The sequence below is a fragment of the Neopelma chrysocephalum genome, unplaced genomic scaffold, assembly GCF_003984885.1.
Source record: "Neopelma chrysocephalum unplaced genomic scaffold, ASM398488v2 Primary Assembly neopelma1_99, whole genome shotgun sequence".
NCBI classification, from domain to species: Eukaryota; Metazoa; Chordata; class Aves; order Passeriformes; family Pipridae; genus Neopelma; species Neopelma chrysocephalum.
In genome coordinates, this window is record NW_020897762.1 from 994714 (window position 1) to 1020401 (window position 25688).

The 25688-nt window shown below is 46.0% G+C and overlaps 1 protein-coding gene across 1 annotated transcript; it reads left to right on the top strand.

Moving 5' to 3' along the window:
• The first annotated feature begins 15309 nt into the window (after positions 1–15309).
• LGALSL (galectin like) lies at positions 15310–24923 on the top strand. The gene is made up of 5 exons (XM_027694913.1): positions 15310–15479; positions 15624–15695; positions 15857–15945; positions 16389–16566; positions 19250–24923. Exons 1-5 carry the CDS (start codon positions 15447–15449, stop codon positions 19391–19393), a joined length of 516 nt encoding a protein of 171 aa, XP_027550714.1. The 5' UTR covers positions 15310–15446; the 3' UTR covers positions 19394–24923.
• The last annotated feature ends 765 nt before the right edge of the window (positions 24924–25688 follow it).

Here is a 25688-nt window from a genome sequence, read left to right on the forward strand (position 1 = left end):
CAAATGGGTGGAGAAAATTCCAGAGAGCCTGTGGAGATGCCATGAGCACCTTGACTTCCAGAGTTGTTACGATAGCTGGCGGTGCCTAAGGAGGACACAGCACCTGTGTAGGCTGTGGAAACAGAGAGTTTGAATATACCTGCCCCAAAGTCAGCAAGAGGGGTGAAGGAAAGATCCTCTCCTCTGCTTTGGCGCTGTTTATTCAGAACAGAACACTTCAAGGTTATCCTACTCCGTCATCAGCCTTTTGGGAAAACAACGGCTAAATGCTGCCTTTGAGGAATCAGTGCCTGGCTTATCTCATCTCTGCACCTCTTAGTACAGCCTCTTCTTCCAGGCGTGTGGCTCAGTTTTCTGGAACAAGGAGTCACCCAGTGCATGGCTCAGTGGCCACAGGTCCTGTCTGAGCCTGCATGAACATTCCTGCTGTTGGAACATAAGCGACAGAGGTTGGAAAGCAAGAACCCTCAGTGGATGGCGTAGGGTGTGTATCACTGTGGCTTCATCCTAGACCACTGACTTCCCTGACTTGGATAAAGCCGGGAGTCCCAGGTTAGTACAGCTGGAGGGGTGGAGCAGCAGAGAGCAGCCAGGTGATGCCTCAGCAGGAACTTTCCCTGCGAGTAAACTTTAGGATTACTGGGAGGACAATATGAGAATCAAACTGGTCTCTCATGCATACAACATGCAGGTTCCTGATGCCAGTCTGGGTTCACTAAATGCCAGACCGTAGGCAATAGGTGTATCCCAGAGCCACTTCAGCTGGACATGGGACTGTCTGTGGACTCAGCTTTGCCCCCTGAGTATTTTTGTCTTGTGTATCCCACTGCAGCTGCTGCCTGATAGAGAAGGCATTGGGATTCAGTGACTGGAGCACAAATGGAAATCAGGAAAACTGGTTTCTGTTCCCATCTCTGCTACTGATTTGCCATATATCCACAAGTAGTTAATTAAGCCTTGTCTTTCCTCACTTTAGAACTGTGATAATTACATTTATCTCTCTTTGTGAAGAGCAAGGGCTTGGAGACATTTGAATGAAAGCCTCAAAGAGCCAAGTGTTGTTATAGTTAGTTATAATAATCTTGGCCCTCCCTGATTTTATGAAAGTTCTCCTGTTCCAGTGACTCTCCTTCACAGACAAGGCAGAAAAAACAGGAGTATAATTACAGAGTGAGTGACTCCATATTCTGCTGTGGTCTCCTTGTGTTTATTTGGCTGAACCCAGCTCACCTCCAGCCTACTTGTTACCTTGCACACGTCCTAAGGGAGATGTTAATATTGCAATGATATGACCATCACTGCAAAGCAACTAGGATTTTTGTCACACTGTGCTGGTGATTAAAAAGCACCATCATAGCTTTTAACTTCTGAAATAACAGTGCAAAGTACTAAGCTACAGGGATTCTGGCATTGCATAAGTGACCTTCTTCAGAACAAGGGAAAAAATAAGATCTTACTCTTCAAAGGTGTTTAGCACCTTGGTTTTTCTTTAGGTGCCTAAATTTGAAATGAAACTGCAAGCTCTACAAAGCAAATAGTTCAAGTATTGCTGATGTTTACAGCGAGGAGCCACTCCAAGTTTCGTGAGAGACTTCATGTATAGGGCCAGTGGGGAAATTCTACCCCTTATGTTCTGTATGAGCTTGTTTTCCAGACTTGCAAGGTCCAGGCTTAATTTACTACCTAAGAATACTCCTGAGGGCTTACAAAGTCTGAGGTAGAACTCACTCCTTTTGCTGCTAACAGATAGTAAAATGAGAGCAAGCTATAACTTCTATATCAAGAGCAATACTTAATAAACTAAACAATGCTGGGGAACAATCCTGAGCCCTGGGAGCACATCTATGCTGTTTAATTCCTTAGAAAAATGCCTGGTTTGACCCAGGCCAATTGGCAGCATCCCAGATGAAGCCTGAACCACTTCAGGAGTTAATCTGCAGCACAGACTTTTCTTGCTGTTTACATGAGCTGCCCGCTCCATGCTGGAAGCTCAAGAGGTTTATGGTACGGACAAAAACCTATAGGATGAGTCCCACAAACCTCAAAACCTCTGTCTTGCTTTCAGACACAAAAAAAGGAGGTACAAAGAAGAAAGGGTTAATTGTACAGGTCAGATGTGCTGCTCCAGAACTTGAAAGCTCCAAAAGAAGAGGGAAGTGTCTGCATTTGCAAATGTGTGTGAGTCTGTGTGGGTGTGAGTGTAAACATGCACATTCAGGAGGAAAAATCTTTCAAGAAAATCACGGAATATCCACCACCTTTTTTACAACGAAAAGAGATGCCAAGATCTTTGACTTAATTATTCTCAGTGAATCATTCTTGCAGTTAAAAGCTACACCAGCATTTCCAGAAAAACTTTCAGTTCAGTATATGTAAACAAATGTAAAGAAAACAAACAAACAGACAAGAAAATGTGAAGATAAAAGGCTTGAGATAGTAAGATTAAAGATGTTAATTGGAGACTGCGGCTTCTACAGACTTTGACATTGGTAGCTGAGTTCCTACAAAATACTCCAGCTCTGCTGGTCCCAGTCAGTGTGAGCCTGTAGCCCAGCAATCCTCTTGCCACAACCCACCTCACTGTGCAGGCTTTGACTCAGCAAAGCACAGAGGCACATGTTCAGGTGGCAGGCTTAGAGTTTTATGTTTGTGCAGGTATTTAACTGCTTTGGGTCTGGGTTTAAATTACAGGCAAGTATCTGCATAAGTGCTTTGAACTAGGGCAGTGATCCCCAAACCATGCATGCCCCCCTCTTCAGCCTACTACTCTCTAGCTTGCTTTATTTCTCACCAAGGATAGCAATATTCTGCCTTTCCCACTCCTGCTTCAAATCAAGACCTCAGTGTCCTCCATGCGCACATCATACTTGCTCCTCGTGTGTAGCCCATGATTTTAAAGTCCTGAAATAATAAACTTTCCAAAAAAAGACGGATAGTCTGAAGAACAGGTGGGAAAAAACAGGGCAGAAGTTTTATGATGTGTTTGTTTTACTTTACACCCTAGATTTACAGCTGATGAACTCATGGGGAGTCATCTATTGTCCCTACTCTTGCTGAATGAATAGGTTTACTTGAAAAAGGAACCAACGAATTAAAGCATTTAACCTTATTTATCCTACAGTTTTAAGTGTTGTTAGAAAATGACTATCAGCATTAAGCCTCTGTTTTTTTCCAGGAAACCACTGGGCGAGTGTGTCTACAAGAAAAGCACGCTCATGGGATAGGCAATGACCACATCAGGAGTTTGGTAGGCATGTCAGTATGATTCTTCTCATTACAAACAATCATGTACCAGGCCATTTTAAGTGTATTGCTGCACTACTGCTGTTGCAATACTGCATCTGCAAGAGATGGTGTCAGCCAGAATAACAAGCCAAGAAACACATGAAGTCTTTCCAACTAAGTTTTTTTTCCTGACAAGTTTCAATTCAGGTCCACTCCAAATGTTGAAAAAGATTCAAGATTCCATGGAAAGGGTTTGCACCTTCTGATAGGACCAAAACAGACGGGGGGGGAGGGGGGAAGGAAAAGCTCATGCAAGAATAGAGATGCATTGCAACAAAAACATTCGGCCTGAGAAGCTGCTACTGTGGTCATGGGCTGCCAGCAGGGCAATGTGCCAAAACACTTCTGAAACGTGACTGCGGTTGTAGAGGAGGAATGAGAAAACGTCTCACATGCCAGTGCAAACCTCTGCTACCCCAGCACAAAACACAGAGGAAATGGGAATGCAAACAGAAGTCTTGAGTGGTGAGCTGGAAGAGCAGCCCTGGCTCCCTGACGTGCAGGTCACCTGACGAGGTGCGAGACAGAAGGCGACACAAGCGCGCTCGCCCTCCAGCTTATAAATAGCGACAAACTCTGTCTGGAGCTCTTCTGAAACTGTTGCTCCAAAAATGAAAATCTGGCCTGCTTATGTAAAGGCTTCTGCTGTGTCAGACCAACTCTGCTTCAGATGGAGCAGGACGTGACCGTGCCTCTGGCTGGAATGCCAGGGGTTTAATTACTGCCTCTGCCGCCGACATCCCCACCAACCTCATACCAGTCATGACGTCAGTTGGTGAAATCTGGTTCAAGTCTGCAAAATTAAGCCAAGTACATGCTGTCCCCCACCCCTTCTCCTGCCTGTGTGGATGCTACACCTCCCTGGGCAGAGCTGCTCTCCTACATGGTGTGTACATACAGTGCTAGGCACAGAGGGAGAGCGACGGGCTGAAACAAAATGCTCACTGGCGAGTACTAATTGGTTGGGTCTTTTTCCCTCGTTTGGTTTTTCCCTTGCAGGTTTTCCATGCTGCCTTAGCCTTGGAGACCTCTTCTGTAACTGGTGCCCACACCAGCCAGCAGTGATGCTACGTCTGAAGGGGAGCCTTCCAAGGCAGAGCTTTTCTGGCATGTTTTCTGCTTGCCATCTGTTTAAAGGGAAATGTCCCCAGGGCAGGAGCCTTCTGTATCGCAGGTTATATTCTGTTGGTACCTATCAGATAATAAAGCTGCTTTTAATTAAGACAGGCTGAGCAGGGACTGGTGCTTTATAAACACCACAGGCACTGTGCCCAGGTGAGTGGGAGGTGAGACTGGCAGTCTGGAGACCTACTGAGTATCTCAGGGGTCAAACACAGGATTTCTCCACCCAGTATTGGATATTTACACTGTAAGTGGCAGTTCTGTGCTCCTTTAAAACCCAACAGATAGAAATAGATAATTGTAGACCACAGTTCATTTCATCCTAAATTCCTTTATACAAAGAATCTCCAGTATCAAGTTGATGTTGCTGAAATTGGACAGCTGAAGGTGGTGAGGTGAGTCTGACTCCAATTCACTTGGCTCCACACAGTTGCCCTTATTGATACCATGATAGTGAGAATATATTTCAAATGGGTGGCCTATGAGTGAAAAATAGCACCTGGCTTATTTTTGTTTAGCGTTATATTCAATTACAGTACTGGCTTTCCCAACATATAAACAAAAACCCATGTTCTTGCTAGCATAATTTCTACTGATTCCCAGAACCATGTAAACACATGGATTTTTATGCTAGGAAAATATGTACCTTTGCTATGCAAAGACTTTAATATTTGAATGTCATAAAATTGTCATTAAAATTAACTTTTTCCCCAAGTAAAGCTCCTCCAGAAAAAAACCCAAAACATTTCTAAAGGAGATGTACTGTGGGTAAAGAGGATCAGAAACATATCCCTGTCAGAACACATGGAAGAAATCAGCACCAACATCTCACTGCCATTTTTGTGCTGTAAAAGTCCGCCTGGTTAGGAAGTGGATTTTCACACAGAAAAGCTCCCCAGTTATTCTCTGGCACAAATCAATGTCACAGAGCTGCTCTGATGGAATAAAAGCTTCATACAGCACCACTGTTATTGCATATTGATTCAGAGTGTCCGCAGGGTCTGTCCATTTAACTAGTGTACTACTTTCAAAATGGGTTTTGGTGTGTCCCATTGTGCTGCGTTTCTGCTTTTGGAAAGACATAATGGATTGTCTGAATTGTTTTTCATAAGGAAGCTGAAGACACAGCAGTTCCTGAAACAGGTGTCAGAAAACACGGGCACCCCAGGCCTAGCCATCCTAGCAGGACACTAACTTGCTATACAGGTCAGAGGCTCTGGGAAAATGTGGCAACCTTGCCTTTGAAGGACAAATGGAAAGGTCAATTCTTCTGCTAATGGTTTGATCATTAAATGCCCTTGCCCTCCAGCTCCACTTGCTTAAAAGGCACAATGCTTCTTTAGGGATAGGAGTGGCTGGTGACCTCGATACTTAACTAATAATTAAATGTGATCATTGCAATGCAAGGCAAAAACATCACTTTTTGACACAGATGATTTTACGAAGAGGGTTGTGCAGGGACATTTGGAACACTCAGGTTGCCCTTGGAAAGCCCTCTGTCACCCTAGGAGTTGCCCACCAGAGCTGAAACAGCAGGATGAAGACACAGGCAAAAGATGGGGAGATTAGGAAAAGGGAGTGATGTGGGGAAGTTAGAAGGAGCTGGGAGAGACTTGGAGAAGGAAACACCTAGAAAATATGATTTATTTATTCAGTGGACAAACAAGGCAGCTCCTCCATCATTAACAACTAATCACCCTGGGCACTCTGGCCCCAGATTGACAAAGGGTTTAGGTGTGGTGACAGAAACTCCTACACTTCTCATCCCTGTGCCTGGATCCAGCAGGGAAATATCCAAACCCCAGCTCCTCAGCTACACCTCCAATAGGAGGTACCATAATTGCTGGGTAATTGCAATTAACACCTAAAATGGTCAGTAAGAAGAACTAAGAAAATGGATCCCCTCCATTGAGCCTCCTCAAGGTGGATTTTGAATCCCATGGGTATATGGGAACAAAAGAGGATTGTTCCTTGCTTTAGCTCTCACATCGTCACACCAAGAGGCAGCACATCAACTAAGGGAACTGTGACATTCACCAAAGGCAAAACAGACACAGAAATGCCACCTTCAGCCTAACAGAGAACAAACCAGCACCTCCTGTCAAAGCACCCACACTGGCTGGAGGGAAGGAAAGATTTCTTGGCTTGTCTTGACATCAGACCACTGGGCATCCAGCAAGGAATGTTAGGTTCATGATACAGAATAGATAGAGGAGCAAGACCACCTAAAGACTACCTAGCACAGTAAAAAGAATTTTCTCCTGGTAAGGTGTGAAGAAGGGGGGTCTTCCTGTATCCCTCCTCCACCATCATCTGTGTACGTTCTCCAAATAACTGCTTTGGAACAACAGCCTGTAAAGCCTCACTAGTCTGAGGAACATATTGGTAATCAGTGAAAAGGCTTGGTATTAAGAGAAGAACATTATTGAATCACCTGGCGATGAAAAACATTCAGTAGCCAACCAGTGGATTAGAAGCTAATGGATGAGGGCCTTCTCCTCCAGATAAGTCATCCTTCCAAGAGTAACCAGATATACAGGGATCCATCCCATCACTGCAGTGCCCCCTGGAAGTGTCACTCACAGCATATGGAAGGAGAAAAAATTCTATTAGCAAACTTACTTTCACTTGCAAACTCCCACTGATTTTGCTGCTTCCTACAATATGAGTAGAGTAGGACAATCTCCCAAATTGTGTCTATCCTTCAGGGGCAAATCCCTTTATGAGAAACACTCCAAGACATTCAATTAGTGCATGGCCACATTGTGCCATGAAACTCTATACACTCGTCCAGCAGCTGTCTTCTAGTCCTCAGAGGGCAAGATGCTCTCTTTTGAGCCATTAGAAGCACTCCTGAAATACCAGAGGTGTTCTGTAGAGCACTTAGTCTCAGTTTTTGGCCAGCAGACCTGTGCAATCCATGGCCTACCTTTATTGTGTTTGTTAAAGTTGAGAAAACCAACCTCTTATCAGCAGGTTTCAATTTGCCATCAAGGAAACTCAACAACTCCCCAGAGTATTTTCAGAATTCACAAATCTAGAAAGCTTGAAAACCACTACTTTAGATTTTAACATCAAAACTCCCATTCAACCTCCCTCTCTCTGGGTAACAAGATGTGACAGGACCATGACCCAAGGGGCCATGGCTGCAGGCATGAAGAAATCTTCTCACTCAAGTTGCTCATCAAACGAATAACATGAATCTCACTTTGTCGTGAGCCTCTCAGGGCTCAAACAATTTGCAGCTACAGAGTTGGAAGTCCAATTTTGTGTCTTCCCTTGGGAAACATTTTTCCATAAGTGGCTACTGAATCAACGTTGTGAACATCTTTGCTGTGCCACCCTTTATCCATTTTCAGAACTCTGTTTCAGAACTCTATTCAAAGTCACAGATCTACAATATTAAAGTGTTGACTGGTTGCATAGTTCCATAGAATAAGGTAACCCCAAATTTCTCTGCCAAGTCAAACATGCCTGTGTGTGCGTGCAACAATGTGTTTGTGCCTCCAATGTCTCACAGTGACCACAGACGACAGAAAAGCTCAAGAATTCTCAAGTACACAAAAGTTTTGGGAGAACAGACAACAAAGCTGAGGAGCCAGACTCCACCAGTACCCTTGGCGAGAGAAAGTGGTACTCCATGATTGTACCATCAAAGGCCAACAGCAGACAAACTCAGACTATCATACTAGACACAAAACTGGAGGAAACCAGGCTTTGCTGGCTCTACAGCCTGTGGCATGATTTGGTGCTCTCCCTGGAGTGTCACTGTGCCTTCACTGCACTTGGGACCTGGCTGTCCTGATTAGGTGAGGACAGGTTTGTTCTCCTCCGCTCCCTTACCTCTGCCTGCAATACAGGCTCGAGAGACTCTTGCCCTGCTTTGCCACTGACCTGCTAGGCCACTTTCCCTCTCAGCACCTCTGTTTCCTCATCTTTGAAAGGAGGATTGCGACCTCTGTGAGACACTTTGATGTCCACAGACGAAGTGTGCTGTGGCACATATGCACGTTCTCTCTATTTTGAATACTGGTAATATATTATTGTGCGTTTTTTCTACTACTTATTCACCTTTATTATTGAAAATGGAAATCAATGAGCCACCCTGAAAAATAAAAAAAAAATAAAAAAAAAATTAAAAAAAAAGGAAATACTTTGGATCAGCTTTCTCTTTTGAAGATAATTACAGGAGAGAAAGCAATTTTGAAACAAAAGTAGCAAAGTGCAATGCTTAGAAACTGTAAACCAGGATGTATTTGTCCACCCCACAGTTTGCTGTTGCAATATTCCTCTTCTCTTCCATTTTCTAAGTCATGTACAAAACATGCTTCCTAAATAAATTATTTAGCTCTGAACTGCTGCAATGCACAGCAGGACGCCTGTAAGAGCAAAGCGCTGCTCTTACGAAATGTTGACCTCATATGATCCAAGTGGGAAGAGGAGTTCAGACTGCAACAAGTCCTGGGTGGGAATACACCACCTGAAACCCATGTGCACAGGCAGGGAAACCTGACTTGGTCAGCCATCCAGCAGTTATCATCTCTCCCTTTTCTTCCCAGGAACGGCCTCATTTCCCAGGCTGGGCAGGCGTGCTGATTGTATGGAATTTTCTGAAGGCAGTGTTGGAGGGTGAAGGGAAGTTGCCAGTCTCACGCTGTACGTGCAGATGTTCGGGACTCAGTCAGATGCTGGCTCTGCTCCTGGTGCACCAAAACCAGCAAACCACTTTGGACAAACCAGTAATGTCCAGCAAATTCCATGCAGGGACTGCATTGCCCACATACAACCAAGTGCAGTATTGCCATTAAATGTAAAGATGTGATTCCTGTGTTCCACGTTTCATTTGCAGAAAGCACTTTAAACCTAGAAATATTAAGGCAGGTCTTTTAAATTACTGGTGAAGAAGCTGTGGAACTTCTCAATATAGTAAACAGCCCCCACCCAGTCCTGCAGACAGTGAAAAGCTACAGGAAACCTCTTCTGGACTGAGCAGTGTCATGGTATGTTTGGATACAAGGTACTCCATAAATTCAACTATATTTTATGAGCTCATTAGGAAAGTAAACAAAAAACACCAGCAAATAAAGGCTCGATCCCCTTTGTACATATGAGTCTAACACGTCATTTCACTCATTTACCACTTAATTCATCAGGTTTCGAACACCCATGTTCTCTAACTCATAACAGGCAACCTGCAACTGAGAACTTGTCCACTTATGAGCAACACAGAGAGGATGGTGAGAGTGCTTGTCCTTCCTTCTCCATCAGGTTGCAGGTGTCCAACTGGATCACACCAGGATGCATGGAAGCCTCAGCAGTCCAGCTGCTGGTCTTGCTGCTTCAAAGGCTTTTTGGGTGAGCTGACACATTTCTACCACCCAGTGTGGAAGTGAATCTCTCCCACTGCCATGAGTTAAGGGGTCTGAGGGAACTGTCCAACACTCAGTGTGCAAGGAGGGTGTTGGCTGGCTGCAGGGGACAGCAAGCTGCAGGCGATGGTGGCTGTGAGAGGCCCTTTAGCCCTTCCTGGTCACCATGCCCTGCCTGTGTCTTGCCCTTGCTCTGACCACGTGGCCCTGCTCTAAGGAGACCCCCTAAACTCTCCAGGACCTGGTCCTGGCCACCCTGCTCTAGGGAAGGCTGCTGGAGCAGATGTTGGATCAGACGACTTTCACAGGTGCCTGACAACCTCCACACACGGGTGGGATATTCTGCTTGGGTTTGACTCCTAAAGCACCTCAACTCAACACTGCTGCCTGCTGGGAAAGATGCTGGGACAAAAAAATGACCCCAAACTCAATTCTCCCCCAAGATTCATCCCAAAACAACAAGTCCCCACTCCAGGATGTCCTATGACAGCACAGTCAGAAGAGAGGAAAGATCATTTTATTGTGGACATCACCTGGGAGGGGGCTCAGGAGTCACAACACTCCAGCTGATGAACAGGAATCAGCACCTACAACAACAGCCACAGAGCTCTAAGAAAACTGGAAAGGCAGGAGGAGGCAGGATTTTGTTCCCCTTGGGGGAGCAGCCCCTCAGCAAAAAGGGCCACCAGTGAACTGCTGCCTGGGAGCAGCAGCCTGAGCATGGCAGAGCCAGGATTCTCTGTCCTCCCAGACTCCCTGTCCCACATAACAGCAAGGACATACCAATGCTCCCTAGTGGCTCTCCAACCCTCTCCATCCTCCTGACTGGCACCTTGGGACTCCCTATCTGCAAAGAGGAGAGGCAAGCAGTGAGCTGGAGGTGGCTTCCTTAAGTCCTGATCCCCTCCTGCCAAAGCTGGACTGAAAAATCACAAGATTTTTAAATACATGTATATAATGGTCCTTTTTATTTGCCACTAGATTTCAGTTGTTATGAAAATAGCCAAATTCTCAAATTGCTAGAAATGGTTTCTTTAAAACAAAACACAACCAAACACACTAAAAAACCCAAACAAAAAAACCCACACAGAACAACAACAACAACAACAAAAAAGCAGATTAAATAAAATAAGAGCCAGGTATTTGTGAAATGACAAAGGCCTCAACACTGAAACCAAAAGACAAAAGAACCAACATTATGAGATTCATGAAAAAATCGTTGAGATAGGAAAATACCGAAGAAGTGCCAAACAAGACAGAGCAGGAAAGACCAGCCTGTGATGCACTTAGACATTGATTCTCTGTAGAAAGGATTGGAAGTGCTGAAAGATCCTGAATGTTAACAGCCTTCAACCAGCATGTAATGCCATATCCAACATGCCTTTATGTACATGGCCTTGGCTCCTGGGGCAAACTCCAGTAAACAATCTTCAAGACAGGTATTTCTGATACACACCTGCTCTGCAGCAGATGTGCAGCGGTTCTGTGTGTAACCAAACGACTCAGTCACCAGGACCATCTCCTTAAACACCAGTTTACACAACCTGTTACTGGGAGTCCCAGAAAACTGACTTCTCCACTGGATTTGTGCACGGCCAGAGATCGAACCCCTAAGGGCAAAACTATTGACCGTAATAATTCAGGGGGCAACAAGAAGCAAGGAAGCCACATGAAATAAATGTCAGGAGAGAGGTGCTGCTCCTGGCCCTGGGTTCCCTCCTCCATCCATGAGGATGTGACAGCACTAGCCTGTGAAAGCGCACAGGCGTGGTAAACACTCTCTCCACGCTGTCCGTACGGATAACTGTCATTTGTCTTTCCCACGGGTGAGTGTGGGAGGGCAGGCTCAGGAACGTTTCCACCAGTACACGGCATCCCATGCTTCAGCCTTGGCACACAGTGCCAGGGGAACCTGTCCTTGGAACGCTTTGAAGCCACACTGCAACAGGGCATGTACGACGTCTCCTGCTCTGCTCTCCAGCCCTTGCCCCTTCCAACCCCCTATTCACTGTCACTACTATCCTCTCCCAAGTCCTGCCTTGAACACCCACTCAGGACAAATCTATGCCTGAAAAAAATAGACCTCTGCCTGAGGATTTGCAGTGGCAAAGATACAAAGGTAAAAAAAAAAATCACACAACCCAAATAATTGTTTATCAGCACTGCCACTTTACTGCTGTAATTATGAAAAGGAGGAATTCCTCTGAACTATTAAACATTTGGCTCCAACCACCGAATCAAACTTATTCCAAGACATTCTCCTTTATTGGATGACTCAGCTTTTTCCGAGTCTCACAAAAACCAGGACTTGAGTGCTTTGCCACCCAGAAACCAAAGGAAGCTTCCATGAAACCAGCAAACACCTCCCATCTTCTCAACATTGTTATTAAAAAAGCAAAACAAACCAGAGAGGTTCTACAAGTCAGCCTATAAACCCAGTCATGAGGAGAGTAGTGTCAGTGGTAATGGGGCAAGAAAGGCAGGGTAATTATACCACACCAAATTTGCAATCGTGCCGCATTCCTTGCTGGTGAAGGCCAGCTAAGAATTAGATACACCTTTTTAAATCATCAAAGGGAGTGGCTGCAAGATACAAGGTGTTGGGATTAAGATGAAATTCTGGGTTTGCCAGTTCTCAGCAATGGCTTTGGTGGCTGGGCTGGGCATGTCATTAAATGCTCCCAAACGATGTTCACATCATGTCACTTCTTTTTAATCTTTATATGATTCTCTGTATTTCAAGAGTCCCAGGCTCCCACTGGGCAAAAAGCTGTACAAACCAAGAAACTGAAGATAATACCTATCCAAAAGATTTTTTGCACTTGGTCAACCGGACAAGTCTGGTAACTTGTACTTCAGCACTACTTCAGTGGTGCACAAATATTTATCATGTTGCTCCAGTTACTGCCACAAGGTCTGCAAGCTCAGGCCCTCAAGCATGAAAACTCAAGAGCTTCCCTGCCAAGAAGGCTGTTAAAAATACTGAATGGGAAAAATACTATTTTGTGAAGATGATTTAACAAGGACTACATGAGTGAGGGAACAGATTTGGCTCAGACCTCTCCTTTTTCAGAAGAACAAGTACAGGAGCTCAGGTGCAGCACTCAGCCTGCGGATCTTTGCAGAGGGGCTGGGAAGCTGGGTCTCAAGGAAGCCCCTCCATGGGTGAGAGGCACGGTGCTGCCATTCCAGAAATGGAACCCTGGTCCACAGCCTGCTGGGCAATGCAGAGGCAGGTGATCTTCTGCTGGAGAATACCTCTCTTGGAGAAACCACAGGAGTGACCATCACGCAGGCAGGACAGCGGCACACAGAGGCAGAGCTCCTGCTCTGGCTGCCTCACCTTGTTTGTACTGTACACGGGATTCTCAATAACCTCCTGGGCTGTTACAGGGCAAGAGGAGAACGAGACACAGAAACACAAAGGCACAGACCACGAGAGCCTTAAAAACTCATGAATGTCCTCTCCCACCATAATTTCATAGTGCAGGTTGTTCCAGACAATCCACGGCCAACAAAATAAATGCTGCATTTGTGCTAGTTTTCAGAAAACATGCCAAAAAGACAAACACAAGGCAAAGCAGCCAGCCAAATAGACAAGTCTTGCTATTTAATTATTTTGAAATGAAAAAGTTCAATTAAAACTAGCTACAAAACAAAGACATAATGATTACCTCTCTCTTCATAAGTTTGTGCTTTGGCACAAATAACTGGCTGGCCTGATTTTATGTCCAATGAATCTAATCTTATCCAACAAAGTGGCTCCCTGTACAGCAGAGAAGACAAGGGGTTCTGAAAAGAGCTCTCGGGACAATATGTAACACCATACAACTAAATTTAAAAAAAACAAACAAACAAACTCAGGGTGATTTCTGTTCTTTCTTAGGCCAGCAGGAAAAAAAAGCATAATGCAGTTGGCATCAGATTGTGGTGAGGTAAGCAGCACACAGGACCTGACATCAAGCTAACTCCAGTTGCACTTTGCAGTGAATTTGTGAATGCACTCACCTCCCCACTCGAAAGCCAGCTGTTTGTGTTGTGTGATGGGTTCATGTTACTGCACTATTTATGAATTCAGTCTCTTGGCAGTATACAAGCAAGATGTTTTTCCATGTGGTGGTGGCTGACACCCAATGATTCGGCATGAAGAAAGGAGTCCAGTGTTTTTTCCCATGCTGAGGCCTGGGCCACAGGGATGCTCACTGCCCTCGTGCCCAGCTGTGCTGGTACACCTGAGGAAGCCATGACTTCAGCACATGACTTACAGCAGAGCTGTATGCTCAAACATAAGCTTCTGTGAGCCATCTCCAGCTGGGCATCCAGAGATGAAAACATCCCCAAATTAGTGGGCACTGCTGAAAAAGTTAGCCAAGTGTCTAAACACTTGCACAATCTGTACTCACTCTCAGTACCTCTTGATTTCTCAGATGGCATCACCCACTGATTGCAAGCGTTTCCCAACGGACACAGTCATATTGAAACCCTAAATATTGCAGTGACTTAGCTTCTTCCACTTCACTTTACTCAATGTAATTAATCCTCACAGCGCCTCAGAGGAAGAAGGACAGCGGCATCGACCAACCCAACCCCAGTGTGCAGGCACGAGGCTCGAAAAGCCAAGGGAACTGTGCGAGGTCCTGCAGAGCGAGGGCCGAGTCCATCTGCTGTGTCACGTTTCTAAAGAGATACTCATGCCATCAAACCCCAGCGGTGAGGAAGCGGGAAGAAAGCCTTCCTCAATTCTCCCCCCCCCGCCCAGGACCCCGAACTCGTCAACACGATCATTACAGCATGTTTGACGGCACAAGTCACTCCTGCTGTGGTCCAGGCGAGGGATTCCTGGCATGGCACGGGCAGGGCTTGGTGGCCTCGGCCGGTGCTCCCCGCAGACACGACCGCGTTGCATAACTACGGACACTGCACGTCAAGTGGGAGCTCCCCACAGGCATCCACCGGCTTATGCAATTACCGCGCCCCGCTGCGAGGCCGCAGGGACGGCGGGTTTGGGCTCCCCTCGCCCTCCGGCGGGAGCGCTGCCCACCGACCCCGCTCGGGGTATCGGCCCCCTGAGGGTCCTCGCCATGGGGCACGGAGGGGAGCGGGGTGGGGGTTCATTTCGGAGCGGCCGAGCCACCTCTGGAGAAGGGGAAGGAGTCATCCAGGACACCTCGCCTTCGCCGAGGTGTCCAAGCTCACACATAAAGGTGCTCCCTGACATGAGGGCCGTGGGGCTCCTGTGGCCGCTCTCAGGGCATCCATCACCTGCAGGTGCCAGGTGAGGGTCCCGGACCCCGCCAGCCCGAGCCCACCGCCGTCCCCCCACCGCAGCAGCGGGCCGGGGTCCCCCCGCTGCCCGAGGGCCGGGCCCCGCCGCGGGGCTGCGGAGCGGAGGAAGCGGCAGCGGCCCCCGCCCCGCCCTGCCCGGCTCCCCCTCGGGCCAAGGGCTGGGCTCCCCGCCGGGCGAGGCAGAGCCAGCCTGCCACCTCCCCTCCTCCTCCTCTTCTTCCTCCTCCTCCTCCTCGCCTTCCTACTTCTGCACCGGCTCCGCTCGGGCTCCGCCGCTGCCCCTCCGCCGCCGAGGCTGCCAGAGAGCCCCCCTCCCTCCCTCCCTCCCTCCCTCTCCCCCGCCCTCCGCCCTGTCCCCAGCGCCGCCGCCGCCGCTTCCACAAGATGGCGGGGACCGTGGCCGAGCGGGACGCGCTGGTGAGTGCGGCTTCACCCCCCGCCCGGGCACCGGGACCGGCACCGGGACGGAGCCGGGGGGGCCGGGCAGGGCACCTGCGGAGCGGGGCGGGGGCGGGGGGGCTGCGCCTGGCCCTGCCTCAGCGCTCTCCTTTCTACCTGCAGAAAATAGAGGACGGGCATTTAAACAACTCCCTGGGATCCCCGGTGCAAGCTGATGTGTACTTCCCTCGCTTGGTAAATCACCTTTATTTGGTTTCTTTCTTTTGGGTGGGGGGTGGGCGGTATTTTATTTTTTTAACCCCTTTACTCCCCCCCTCTCCTCCGCCCCGGCTGCAAAACGGCGGCCGCTGCTGATGCCGAGCTGACCCTCGCCACCTTCCCCCTGTCCTTTCCAGATCGTCCCCTTCTGTGGGCACATCAAAGGAGGAATGAGGCCGGGAAAGAAGATCTTAGTTATGGGCATAGTGGACCTCAACCCCGAGAGGTAACACCTGGGCCCGGCCAGGGGGAGATGGGGGAGCGGCCACACGCACGTACACATACACACGGATCCCTGCTTTCTGGAAAGGATTATTTTTATCATTTTAAATATAGCATGCTGATTTCTCCTTTGACCCATAGAGGGGGCATTTCTTCAAGGGATCCCGTTTTCACTTGGGAGTAAAGGAGCATATAGAGCATATATATATGCCTATATGTACACATATATGTACACCACCATGCACACACAGACATATATATATATATGCCATAACCATGTTCCTGTCACTGCTGAGCTTTCAGGGTTTCTCTGAACGAGCTGAGCTGTCATCCCCCCTGTGCTGCTATACCAATGGCTTTAATAAGCTGAGAAATGAACCTGGGCGGCATTTGGGGCTTATTTGGTTTTTTCCTGGCTGAACGAGAGCCGTTCTGTTTGTGTTGCAGCTTTGGCATCAGCCTGACTTGCGGGGAGTCAGAAGATCCTCCTGCGGATGTAGCCATAGAACTGAAAGCTGTGTTTACAGACAGACAGTTTGTCAGAAACTCTTGTGTAGCCGGAGAATGGGGGGAAGAGCAGTCGTCTATTCCTTACTTTCCATTTATACCGGACCAGCCTTTTAGGGTGAGTACCAGGATGACAGCAGCTTACACCGTATCCGATAAAGTGTCATTTGATCTGAGTTGCAGCAGAACCTGACTTGGCTTTCATGAAATCACAGCCCGCACTGCTCCTGTTGAGACACCAGTTGCTGATTTGTTTGTATCCATCAAAAGTTGTGCAGGGATCCTGCTGCTACGTGCAGCTGCAGGCAGTTCTGATGGGGCTGTGGACACCTCACCTGGGCGCTATGACAAGTCGGAGGTTGTAATACTGTGTGATGAAGTCCAACTTCCTGAGCTTAGTTTTATAGCTATATATTAAAAAGTACCTCTATGTTATTAGTGCATTACAAGTTACTACTGGAGAATGTAAATGATCTGTGGGACTGCTGTATGTTTTGATGGTTTTTTTAATGGACATAGTGTTGGCAGTTTAGTGCGGCTAATAAGGATCATGTTCATCCTTTGTCTCCAGGGATGTTCCGTAGAGGTTGACCGTAGCTCTTCGTGTTAGCAGATTAAATGGCTAAGCAATAGTGGTATTCTTTCTTGAACCCTGGGATTAAACCTCCCATCAAATTTAAGTCTGTAGTCACTTGAAAATGGTGTTCTGGGAAATGCTGTGGCACTGTGGATGGACTGGGTTGACCTAGAAGCAGATTCCCATCTGTAGTGTTTATGGTTACATGAAGATGTCTTTGCAAATCAGGACTAACAAAGTATGTGGCTGCAGAGGGCTGCTTCACTACATTGAGGAAAAAAGGCTGCATGCCTTTTCCATGCAGCTGACCCAGAAAAACCTTCCTCCTCCTCCTCCCCGCCCCTCTTGCAAAACCTCACTAGCCCCTCTGCTAAATGCCAGTGCTCTGACCAGCTGCCAAACTCTCTTAATCCTTCTTGCCCCCAAGATAATCTCCCCCAGCCCCAAAAGCTCACCATCTCCTCAGATGCTTGGGCTTTAAGAGGGTGTTTGTGACTGGTTTTGCTGCAAATTGGTTGCGCTCTACTTGCTTCTACAAACTCTCCCATCAGAACTGGCAACACCCTTTGGTGGTGTGGGAAATGCACTTGAAAAGACTTGGAGGCTGGGTCCTGCTCCAGCTGAGAGGGTTCCACTGCCTGCTGCACTGGGTGGTGACTGGGCCCTCAGATGAGCCAGACAAATTACGCAGAGCATGTTTTGTGGGTGTCCCACTAATGGCAGTTGATGTTGGAGGATAGCAGCATTGCATGTTTACTGTGAGATACTGTAGATGGGGAGTTGTTCTTTCCCCCCTTTTCTTTTTTTCTTTTCTCTTTTTTTCCCAAATGGAATTTAGGCTTCCAACTGACTTTGTACCTTTGATGGTCTCCCTCTCCGTGAATAAATTAGACTATTAAGTGTTCTTGCCAATTACTTGTGGCCCAGTCCAATTATCATTCTGGCGTGGCCCCGGGTGATCTGGAGAAGCGGACTGTGAGCAGGGTTGAGGGTAACCATATCTTTTACATAACAAGGCCTCGGGCTGGCTGCGCCTGCTGCAGTGACACAGGAGCTACGTGGCAGCACGGGCCCTTCCCTGCTGCTTGGTGCACTACCAGGTGTCCAGGAGTTTAAGCTCTCCTGGACTGTCAGCTGCCACTTCTCCCAGTGCGACGTGCTCCATGTCAGTTGGGCTTTGGCTCAGGCAGTTTGTCACCCCCTTCGCATTTTTATATGCTGTAATAGCAGCAGAGTCAAGTGCCTGGAAGCAGCACTTTACTCTGGACAACCTCTTGAAATGACCCAGGATTTGCACGTGGCTCCCCTGCAGATTTTCTCCTTAGCCTGTCCAGACCTGGAGGTCTCCAAAGGCCTGCACAAGAAGCGCATGTTCCGTGCCCTCATGTCCCTGCTTCCTGCCGGGGCAGCTCCAGCAGAGCATAACGACGGGACACCCTCTCAAGCCACCCCTAATGTCAGGAATCTCCCAACTTGTCCAAGCTTGTTCAGCTCCAGGCTTTATTGCTTTTCTAGAGCATTTCTGCAGGTCTCTCAGGAGGAGGGATGAGCTGTGTCCCTCCCTGATCTGGTTTGTGCCTCGTGCAAACTGCCCAGCTGAATTCAAGCAATCCTCCACTGCATCTCCTTCACTGCAGCCCCAGGATGGAGTCTAGTCCAGCAAGGAGTCCTGGGCTGTCTGCAGCCACAGGAGTGAAGGCTTTTTAGTTTTGCAGGAGCTCTGTATATGTGGGAGGGAAAGACAAACCTATCTCCCTGCTCCATATTCGCTCCCTTCCAGTAAATTAACAGTAGTGTGGAAAGCATTGCAGAGGGAACTGCTGCCTTATTCTGGAGGAAAAAAAAAAAGGGAAAAAAAAGTAGCAAGGAATGCAAGGTTTGGGTTGGAGATAGAATTTCTTCCTCCTGTGATTAGCGGTTTGAGTCTGTTTCTGGCATTATTCCAAGAGGCAAAACCTCCCAGTAGCCAGTGGGGCTGGGTTCCAGTGCGCTTACGGCTACGACAGCGTGAGATTGGATTAATGTCCCTGGGCAGTAAGAGCAGATCCATCACAGTGTAACTGGTGTCAAGGGGGAAAACTGGTCTCAGCCCTGGCTGTTGTGTGGCACATTAGTAGCACAATGTGTAACTGCACTAACACTACTTTAAGTGATCTTTGTGTGCTGTGAAATAACTTTCCAGTTACACTGCGAACAACGTGCTTTAACAATTTATCTTTTACAGGTTGAGATACTTTGCGAGCATCCCCGTTTTAGAATATTTGTGGATGGACATCAGCTCTTTGATTTTTACCACCGTATTGAAACACTGTCAGCAATTGACACAATAAAGATAAATGGAGATCTTCAGCTTACAAAACTGGGCTGAGCTTGTTAGGACTGCAGATTCCAAACCAGCTCAGGTGCCATCGTCCGTTTGGAGCAGTGACAGCCAGCTCTGGACACAGCTATGGTAGGAAGGCTGCCCTGTTCCTTTTCCGCATGCAGTTCTTCACTCCTGTGCCGATGAATTGGGCTGTTTTTTATCCTAATGAAGAGCACTGTTGGTTAATAGACATTGAGCCGTTTTTCTTGGATCAAAATAGCCCACCTGTGCTGGATAATCAAATTGGAATGGATTCAGAAAGACTTGCAGTCTTTGTTTCAAATCTCACAGAAATGCAGTTTCTGAAATGCAGCGCTAAAACCGGTTACTGAACAGTAGTGACAACAAAAACGAGTTTTTCTTTTGCAAATATTGTTTCTGCACTGAAGTGGAGTAGTGTAGCACAACATAGGGCCACGTGCTGACGTCCTTACCCGGGGCCTGAGCCTGGTTCCATGGAAATCAATGGCAAAACTCCCACTCACTTTAACGGGGTACAATCAAACTGTCTAGTCCTTAGTCAAGCACAATTCCCACTGATTTCTATGGCATTTTTGCACGCACCTTGGGGCCTGCTGTTCTGCTGGTGTAAATCAGCATTGCCTCCGCAGCTTGCAGTGGAATTCTGCTGATTGCTCCCAGCTGCTGGTTTGGCCCAAGGGCTGTGCAAAAACTGACTGAGGGTGTGTGGACACAGCCTGTGTATTTTAGTCAGGGTATTTGCATAGAATGTAGGTCGTTATGAGTTTTTGCACAACGTATTGTTAATACAATTTTTAAAGCTTCTCTGTAGTTTATTTATTTATACTCATTGTATGTATTATTAGTAAAAAATGAACAATCTTACTGGCGGTTAGGAACGGCAACGTGTAAACATTTTGAATGTACAAAATGTCTGAGGTTCTTTGGGTAAACTTTACATATCGTTCTTGAAAAAAACCATGTTTCCTATTGAACATTTAGTTATGTTTTGGTGGAGCCCTCTAGGCCCTGGGAAAACGTGGGCATGGTGGCTGGTGGGGGGAACTCCGCATATTCACGAGGATCTGTTTTTCAGGGCTTACTAACTTTGCTGCACAGGATAGGTTTGAGTTGAAGTCGATCCATTTTTAAAAACTTAAAACCCAAATTTGTAGGTTTAACTGTGCTTTTATAACCTGAGAAAAAGTTGAATTTGGCAATCTCTTAGTTCAGAAAGAGAACCAGGCTCTTTCCAAGGGAGATGGGAGATTCTTTACACTTGTTTGAGAACATATTTGGCCTTTGATATGACAATTAAAACTTGTCTAGACAGCCAAGTTATTAATGCTTGAAAATCAGCTACTGCACATGAATAACTTTTCAAGTAGCTTTTAAAATAGTAGGTATAGGTGTATAAACACAGTCATTGCGCTACACTATAAATGAACACAGCCACTTTCTTGACTTCTTTAGGACTAAATACACTTTTTTCCTTGGCTGCTCACAATGGACTGTAGTGGGTCTTTCTGAGTAGTTATAATTGTGATATAAACATACATTTAGGCAATTTTGAAAACACATAATATAAGGACTAAAACACAGACTATAAAAAACATCCTTTGTAGCACAGTATTAAAAAAAAAAAAGAGAGAGGAGAATCTCACAAACAGAACTGTGTTAAACCTGCAATAAAACTGTGGTTTAAAGCCACCAGAACTGGAATATCCAAAGTTAAGGGTAGAATGCCAATGCAAAGCCTCATTTTGTGCTAATTTGGCCTGCAGTTAAGAAGCCTTAGACTGCAAGCTGAAATTCCAACTGTGGCTCTAGTCCAAAGCCTGTTGAGGTCAATCAGAGTCCTCTGAGCATAGAAGCCTGATTCTTATTTCATGCAAGTGCAAATCTCTTTGTAAAGCTGGGGGGTTGTTGCTGCTACTCCAGATGAATTAAGGATCAGACTGCCACCTATAAAATACAAGTTAAAAATTCAATTTTTAGCCTTAACATTTGACACTCCCTGACTTTTCTTCCTACTTCCAAATTAAGAGAGAACTTGTTGTTTTCTGGGTGACTTTTTTATCTGGTGTGTGGCTTTTAAGCTTTACATCAGATTCTATTTGTACTCCAGATTGAATTGAAATGTTCCTGTCTTGCTCTGTTTTTACTCTTTTACATGATACATGATGACTGTGTCATTTTCCATTGTATAAAAAACGCTGACAGTGTTTCGGTACAAAATATATTCTTAAAAATTATGATAATAAAAATCCAAGGGAAAGGTGCTTCTACATGAGGTGTTTTGGATTTTTCTCCAGCTTGGAAATGATCTATGGTTCCAAAGCTGATGCAGGCAGAAGATGTTTGGAGAGAAATTTAGCACCCTCTGTGCCTAGTGCTTTCTCCCAACTGGAGAAGCCAGGTTTGCTGATGAAGGGCCAATGCCTGAGGCCAGAAGTAGGAGGCAGGAGAGAGTAGCATCTCGACCCTACAGTAGCTCAAACCCAAAGGAAATCTCCCTGACAGCATACCAATAGAGATTTCCCCTTCCATGCCTTCGCTGTATCCTAGGAAAAGCAATTTGGCTGCCTTGAATTTTCACAGCCCTCACACTTCTGCTCTCCCGCGCAGTCTCGGCACAGTGCAGTGCCTACCCCAGGGATGCTGAGGTGAACTCGGTGCACCACCTGTCAGTGCCATCTCTGGTGGGAGCAAGGGCCTGCTGATCCTGCCTTGCTCCTCTTCCCAGCTGCTGTGCTGGGCACTCCCATTTGTTCCCACTCCAGGAGTTTTCTGTCTGGGGAAAATGCTTTTTTTTTAACCCTGTTTCTGGTTTTGCCTTTGCATAACTTCACCAACCACGGTGCCCACCACCTGATCCTGCCCCGTTGTGGTTTCTGAGCCAGGCTTCAAGGCAAGAAGGGCTGTGAACCCTCTGCTGATGGGTTGTGGTTTGGCTGAGAGCTCAGGAAAGGGCAGAAAGTCACAGTTAAGGCTTCCACATCTATCTATCTACTTGTCACCTGCTTGGAAGCCTTTTTATTTTTCTTTTGCTCTTGGGCACTACCAGGCAATGGCAGGTGAAAGGATGATGTCTATGTCACCAAGGGCTGTTTCCACAGGTGCTTGGCTTACACTGCCTAATCATGTTAAGAAGCAACTGCAGAACACTTGCATGTGCAGTGTAAGTCAGAGAAAACGGAGGCCTTAACTGTTTCTGCTCAGTTGGACCTTGAGCCAATTTCAAATGCTTAAGGTGGGAGACTGTGCTGCAAAATTTATATCTGAATTTTTAGGTCTCCACAACTTAAGGGATTATTCAGATCTTCATTTTGAATATAAGTCCTAATAGATCTGAAATAAAGACTATTTCCAAATTGCGCCAGGTTTTTCAGTAGAGACAAGTAGTCTGTGAGCTTCTTGGAAGCTGCAAATCTTCAGGACTTAAGGAGTGTGTAAAGCAACTTTTGAAACCTTGTGCTAAAATTTATTAGCTGAATATTTCTGCAGTTTCCTCTGAATGAGGAAGTTGATTCTGAAATTAAAAAAGCCTTGAATGGGTAAAATCCATGTGCAGTGGAATCACTCAACTTAGCATAGCTTTATTTTTTCCAAAGAGGAAAAACTAAAAAACAAACAAACAAACAAACAAAAAAACCAACCAAACCAAAAAAACCACAACCAAATTATTTAATTTTGCTTGGGATTGGCTGTGATAAAGCTGATTTGATTTTAAAAAACCCCAAAACTAGGTTATTGCCTACTCAGAGCCTTGAAATATTTCAGTGTCATGTGAGGTAGTCTGTGTCTAAACATATTTCACCTAAATGCTTTTTCACAGACAAGTTGTTAAAACTGTTACAGAATACCTTCTTTTTGTGTCACAATTAGAAATGTTTGCCCCACCTTGTAAGAACATTTTGTACCAAATATTCATGTGTTGTCTATGAGAACTTGCACTAACATATTATATTCTCCCTCCCCTCCTTGACTAGTTTGAGCACAAATAGGTGTAATATTGCTAAACCGGTTGAATGTGACATCTGCTTGAGGCCTTGCACCTTTCTCAAGGGCTGCTTTGAGTAAACAGCCTGGAAACCAAAGGGAGAGCCTGATTCACCATTCTGCTGTGCCAGCTTTCCACCCTTGTCACTCTTCTGCTGTGAGGCTGAGACTGAAGCCCAGAGATTTTCATGTAGGGAGCAGCACTGAGATTTTTATCTTTGGATTTCAAACTATTCACCATGGAGGAAACAAGACCAGAGTAGCCATAGCACTCTTCAGCTTTTTGGTGAGGTTGGAGTAGCATGACAGTCTTTAGCCCTAACAGAGCAGGGGTTCAGAGGGCATTGCTGGGCATTTCAAAACCAGACAGGAGCACAGGCTGTGGAGATGCAGGACAGCTTCCCAGGGATGGGCTTTTGGCACATTTTTATTTGCCACCTTCTGCAAACCCCTGCCAGGACACATGGCAAAAAATCAGCATTGCTTATGAGCTTGGAAGGCATGAATGGATTCATGTTCCTACTCGTCTGATGTAAGAGAGGCATTTATCTGACATGGGGCTCACTTTGCCTCCTGTCCACAAGAAGTACGACCCACAGAAAACTCTAGCACTGTTTTCTGCGCTGAGGCTGGTTACAGAGACCTTTCCAGGCAGAAAACTGCAGAACCAGAACTCTGCTGAGCCAGTTAACAACCTCCCAGCACCCCTGGAATTAATATGACAGTATAAGGCACAAGAATCAGGCTGAAGGCAGCCCCAAATACCCACTGTGATAAGCACAGAAGTTCAGAAGAAAAGCTTACACCAGTCTAGGAACAGTAAGTGACCTGGTGAGGGTTTTTTCTAATGGTGGGTATTGTTCTGATTTTATCACGTGGATCAGAAAGTGTACAGGTGAAAGTCACTTTGCAATGAATGGTGTGCGGGGTTAAAACCAAGGCCAACCCAAACAGGGAGAAAAAATGAGCTGCAGACGCCCTATCTGGCTTTGATACACCCTCCCAGCTCCTCCCAGCAATCACTGCTGTTATGAACATAGACAATTACTAGAACAAGGAGATTCAGCAGCATGTGCAAGATCTAAATAATAAACTCCTACTCTGCCACGGGTCCTCCCTAGTTCCTGTTGCTAGGCCTCTCCATCTGTCTGTCAACAAATAACCATGTCCTGCTGCTTTTAAAATCCATGTCAAAAATCCCTTTGACTTTCATGGAAATAGGTCCCTAAGAAAAGAGTTATTTCTAGCTCTCACTCTCCGGTTATTTTCAGCTGGGGCATACTCTAAAACTGAGTTTATTTTTAAGTATGAATAGAGGACTATTTCTGTCTGCACTATACATTGGGTAGAGTCAACAGGAAGCACGGCCTCTCTCTGCTGCAGAAACACTGGTTTCACAGTTCCCTGATGAAATGTCTTGTTTTCATTACCTTCTGATTTTACAAAGTAAGATTGTGCACAAACTGACCGGGCAATAACAGTAATATGTACCATTCACCACAGATCTATTTTTATGTGTTGTGCTGATTTCATAATGAACTTTTAATAACAATAAAACATGAAATCTTCACTAGGTTGTCCTGTCTTCTGTCTGAACTATTAATGCTCATTACATACCCTCTTGACTTCTCTAACTTCTGGCTTTTTTTTTCTTCTGACTGTTTTCCAGATGTAGCTAACTCTTTCCCTCATAAAACTGTAGTGTGAAACTTTAGAATGGGAAGTGCAGCTTTGGTAGCAGCTTGTGTAAAACTGCTTTACAGCTTAGATGCACTATACAGAATAATCAAATAACTCCATTAGAGGAAAGAACATCTTGCTGACTCTTACAAGACTCCTGCTGACATCACTGGGCAGTGTAAGCCTCAGGAATTAACAGGCACGACTCAGACCTCACAGCCAGGCCGTGAGAACAGGTCACTGATCATTTTGCACAGGATAAAACAGCAGTTTAACTCACAGGTGTTCCAGCTCACTCTGGTGGGACTGGATTCATAGGCGAATGTTACATGGTGAGTAAAACCACTAAATCAGCTCCAGATGGACATTATTATGAGATCCAGTGTTTTACTTGTTGGCATCATCTTAACTGAAGTTCACATTGGCCTGATTAAATGCAAGAGGAAACTATAAGGTCTCAGCTTCTTTCAGTTAAAGTTACTGGAAAAATTCTGTGTGACCCAAGTGGGAAAGGATTATGCCCTCCATCCAGTCATGGCTGTAAAAAACAAGTGAGGTTTCTGTGGGAAACCTCAAAATTCAAACAGCACTAAAGCAACAGATGAACAGGATTTGAATACAGCTAGTTCTTTGTTTTTTCTCCCCATAAAATGAC

What these genes read in the sequence shown, in the direction of transcription:
- LGALSL (XM_027694913.1), top strand. Translation starts at nt 15,447, where the DNA reads ATGGCGGGGACCGTGGCCGAGCGGGACGCGCTG. An exon ending in TGGCCGAGCGGGACGCGCTG is followed by an intron (nt 15,480 to 15,623) that starts GTGAGTGCGGCT and finishes TTCTACCTGCAG; the next exon opens with AAAATAGAGGACGGGCATTT. An exon ending in GTGGACCTCAACCCCGAGAG is followed by an intron (nt 15,946 to 16,388) that starts GTAACACCTGGG and finishes TTTGTGTTGCAG; the next exon opens with CTTTGGCATCAGCCTGACTT.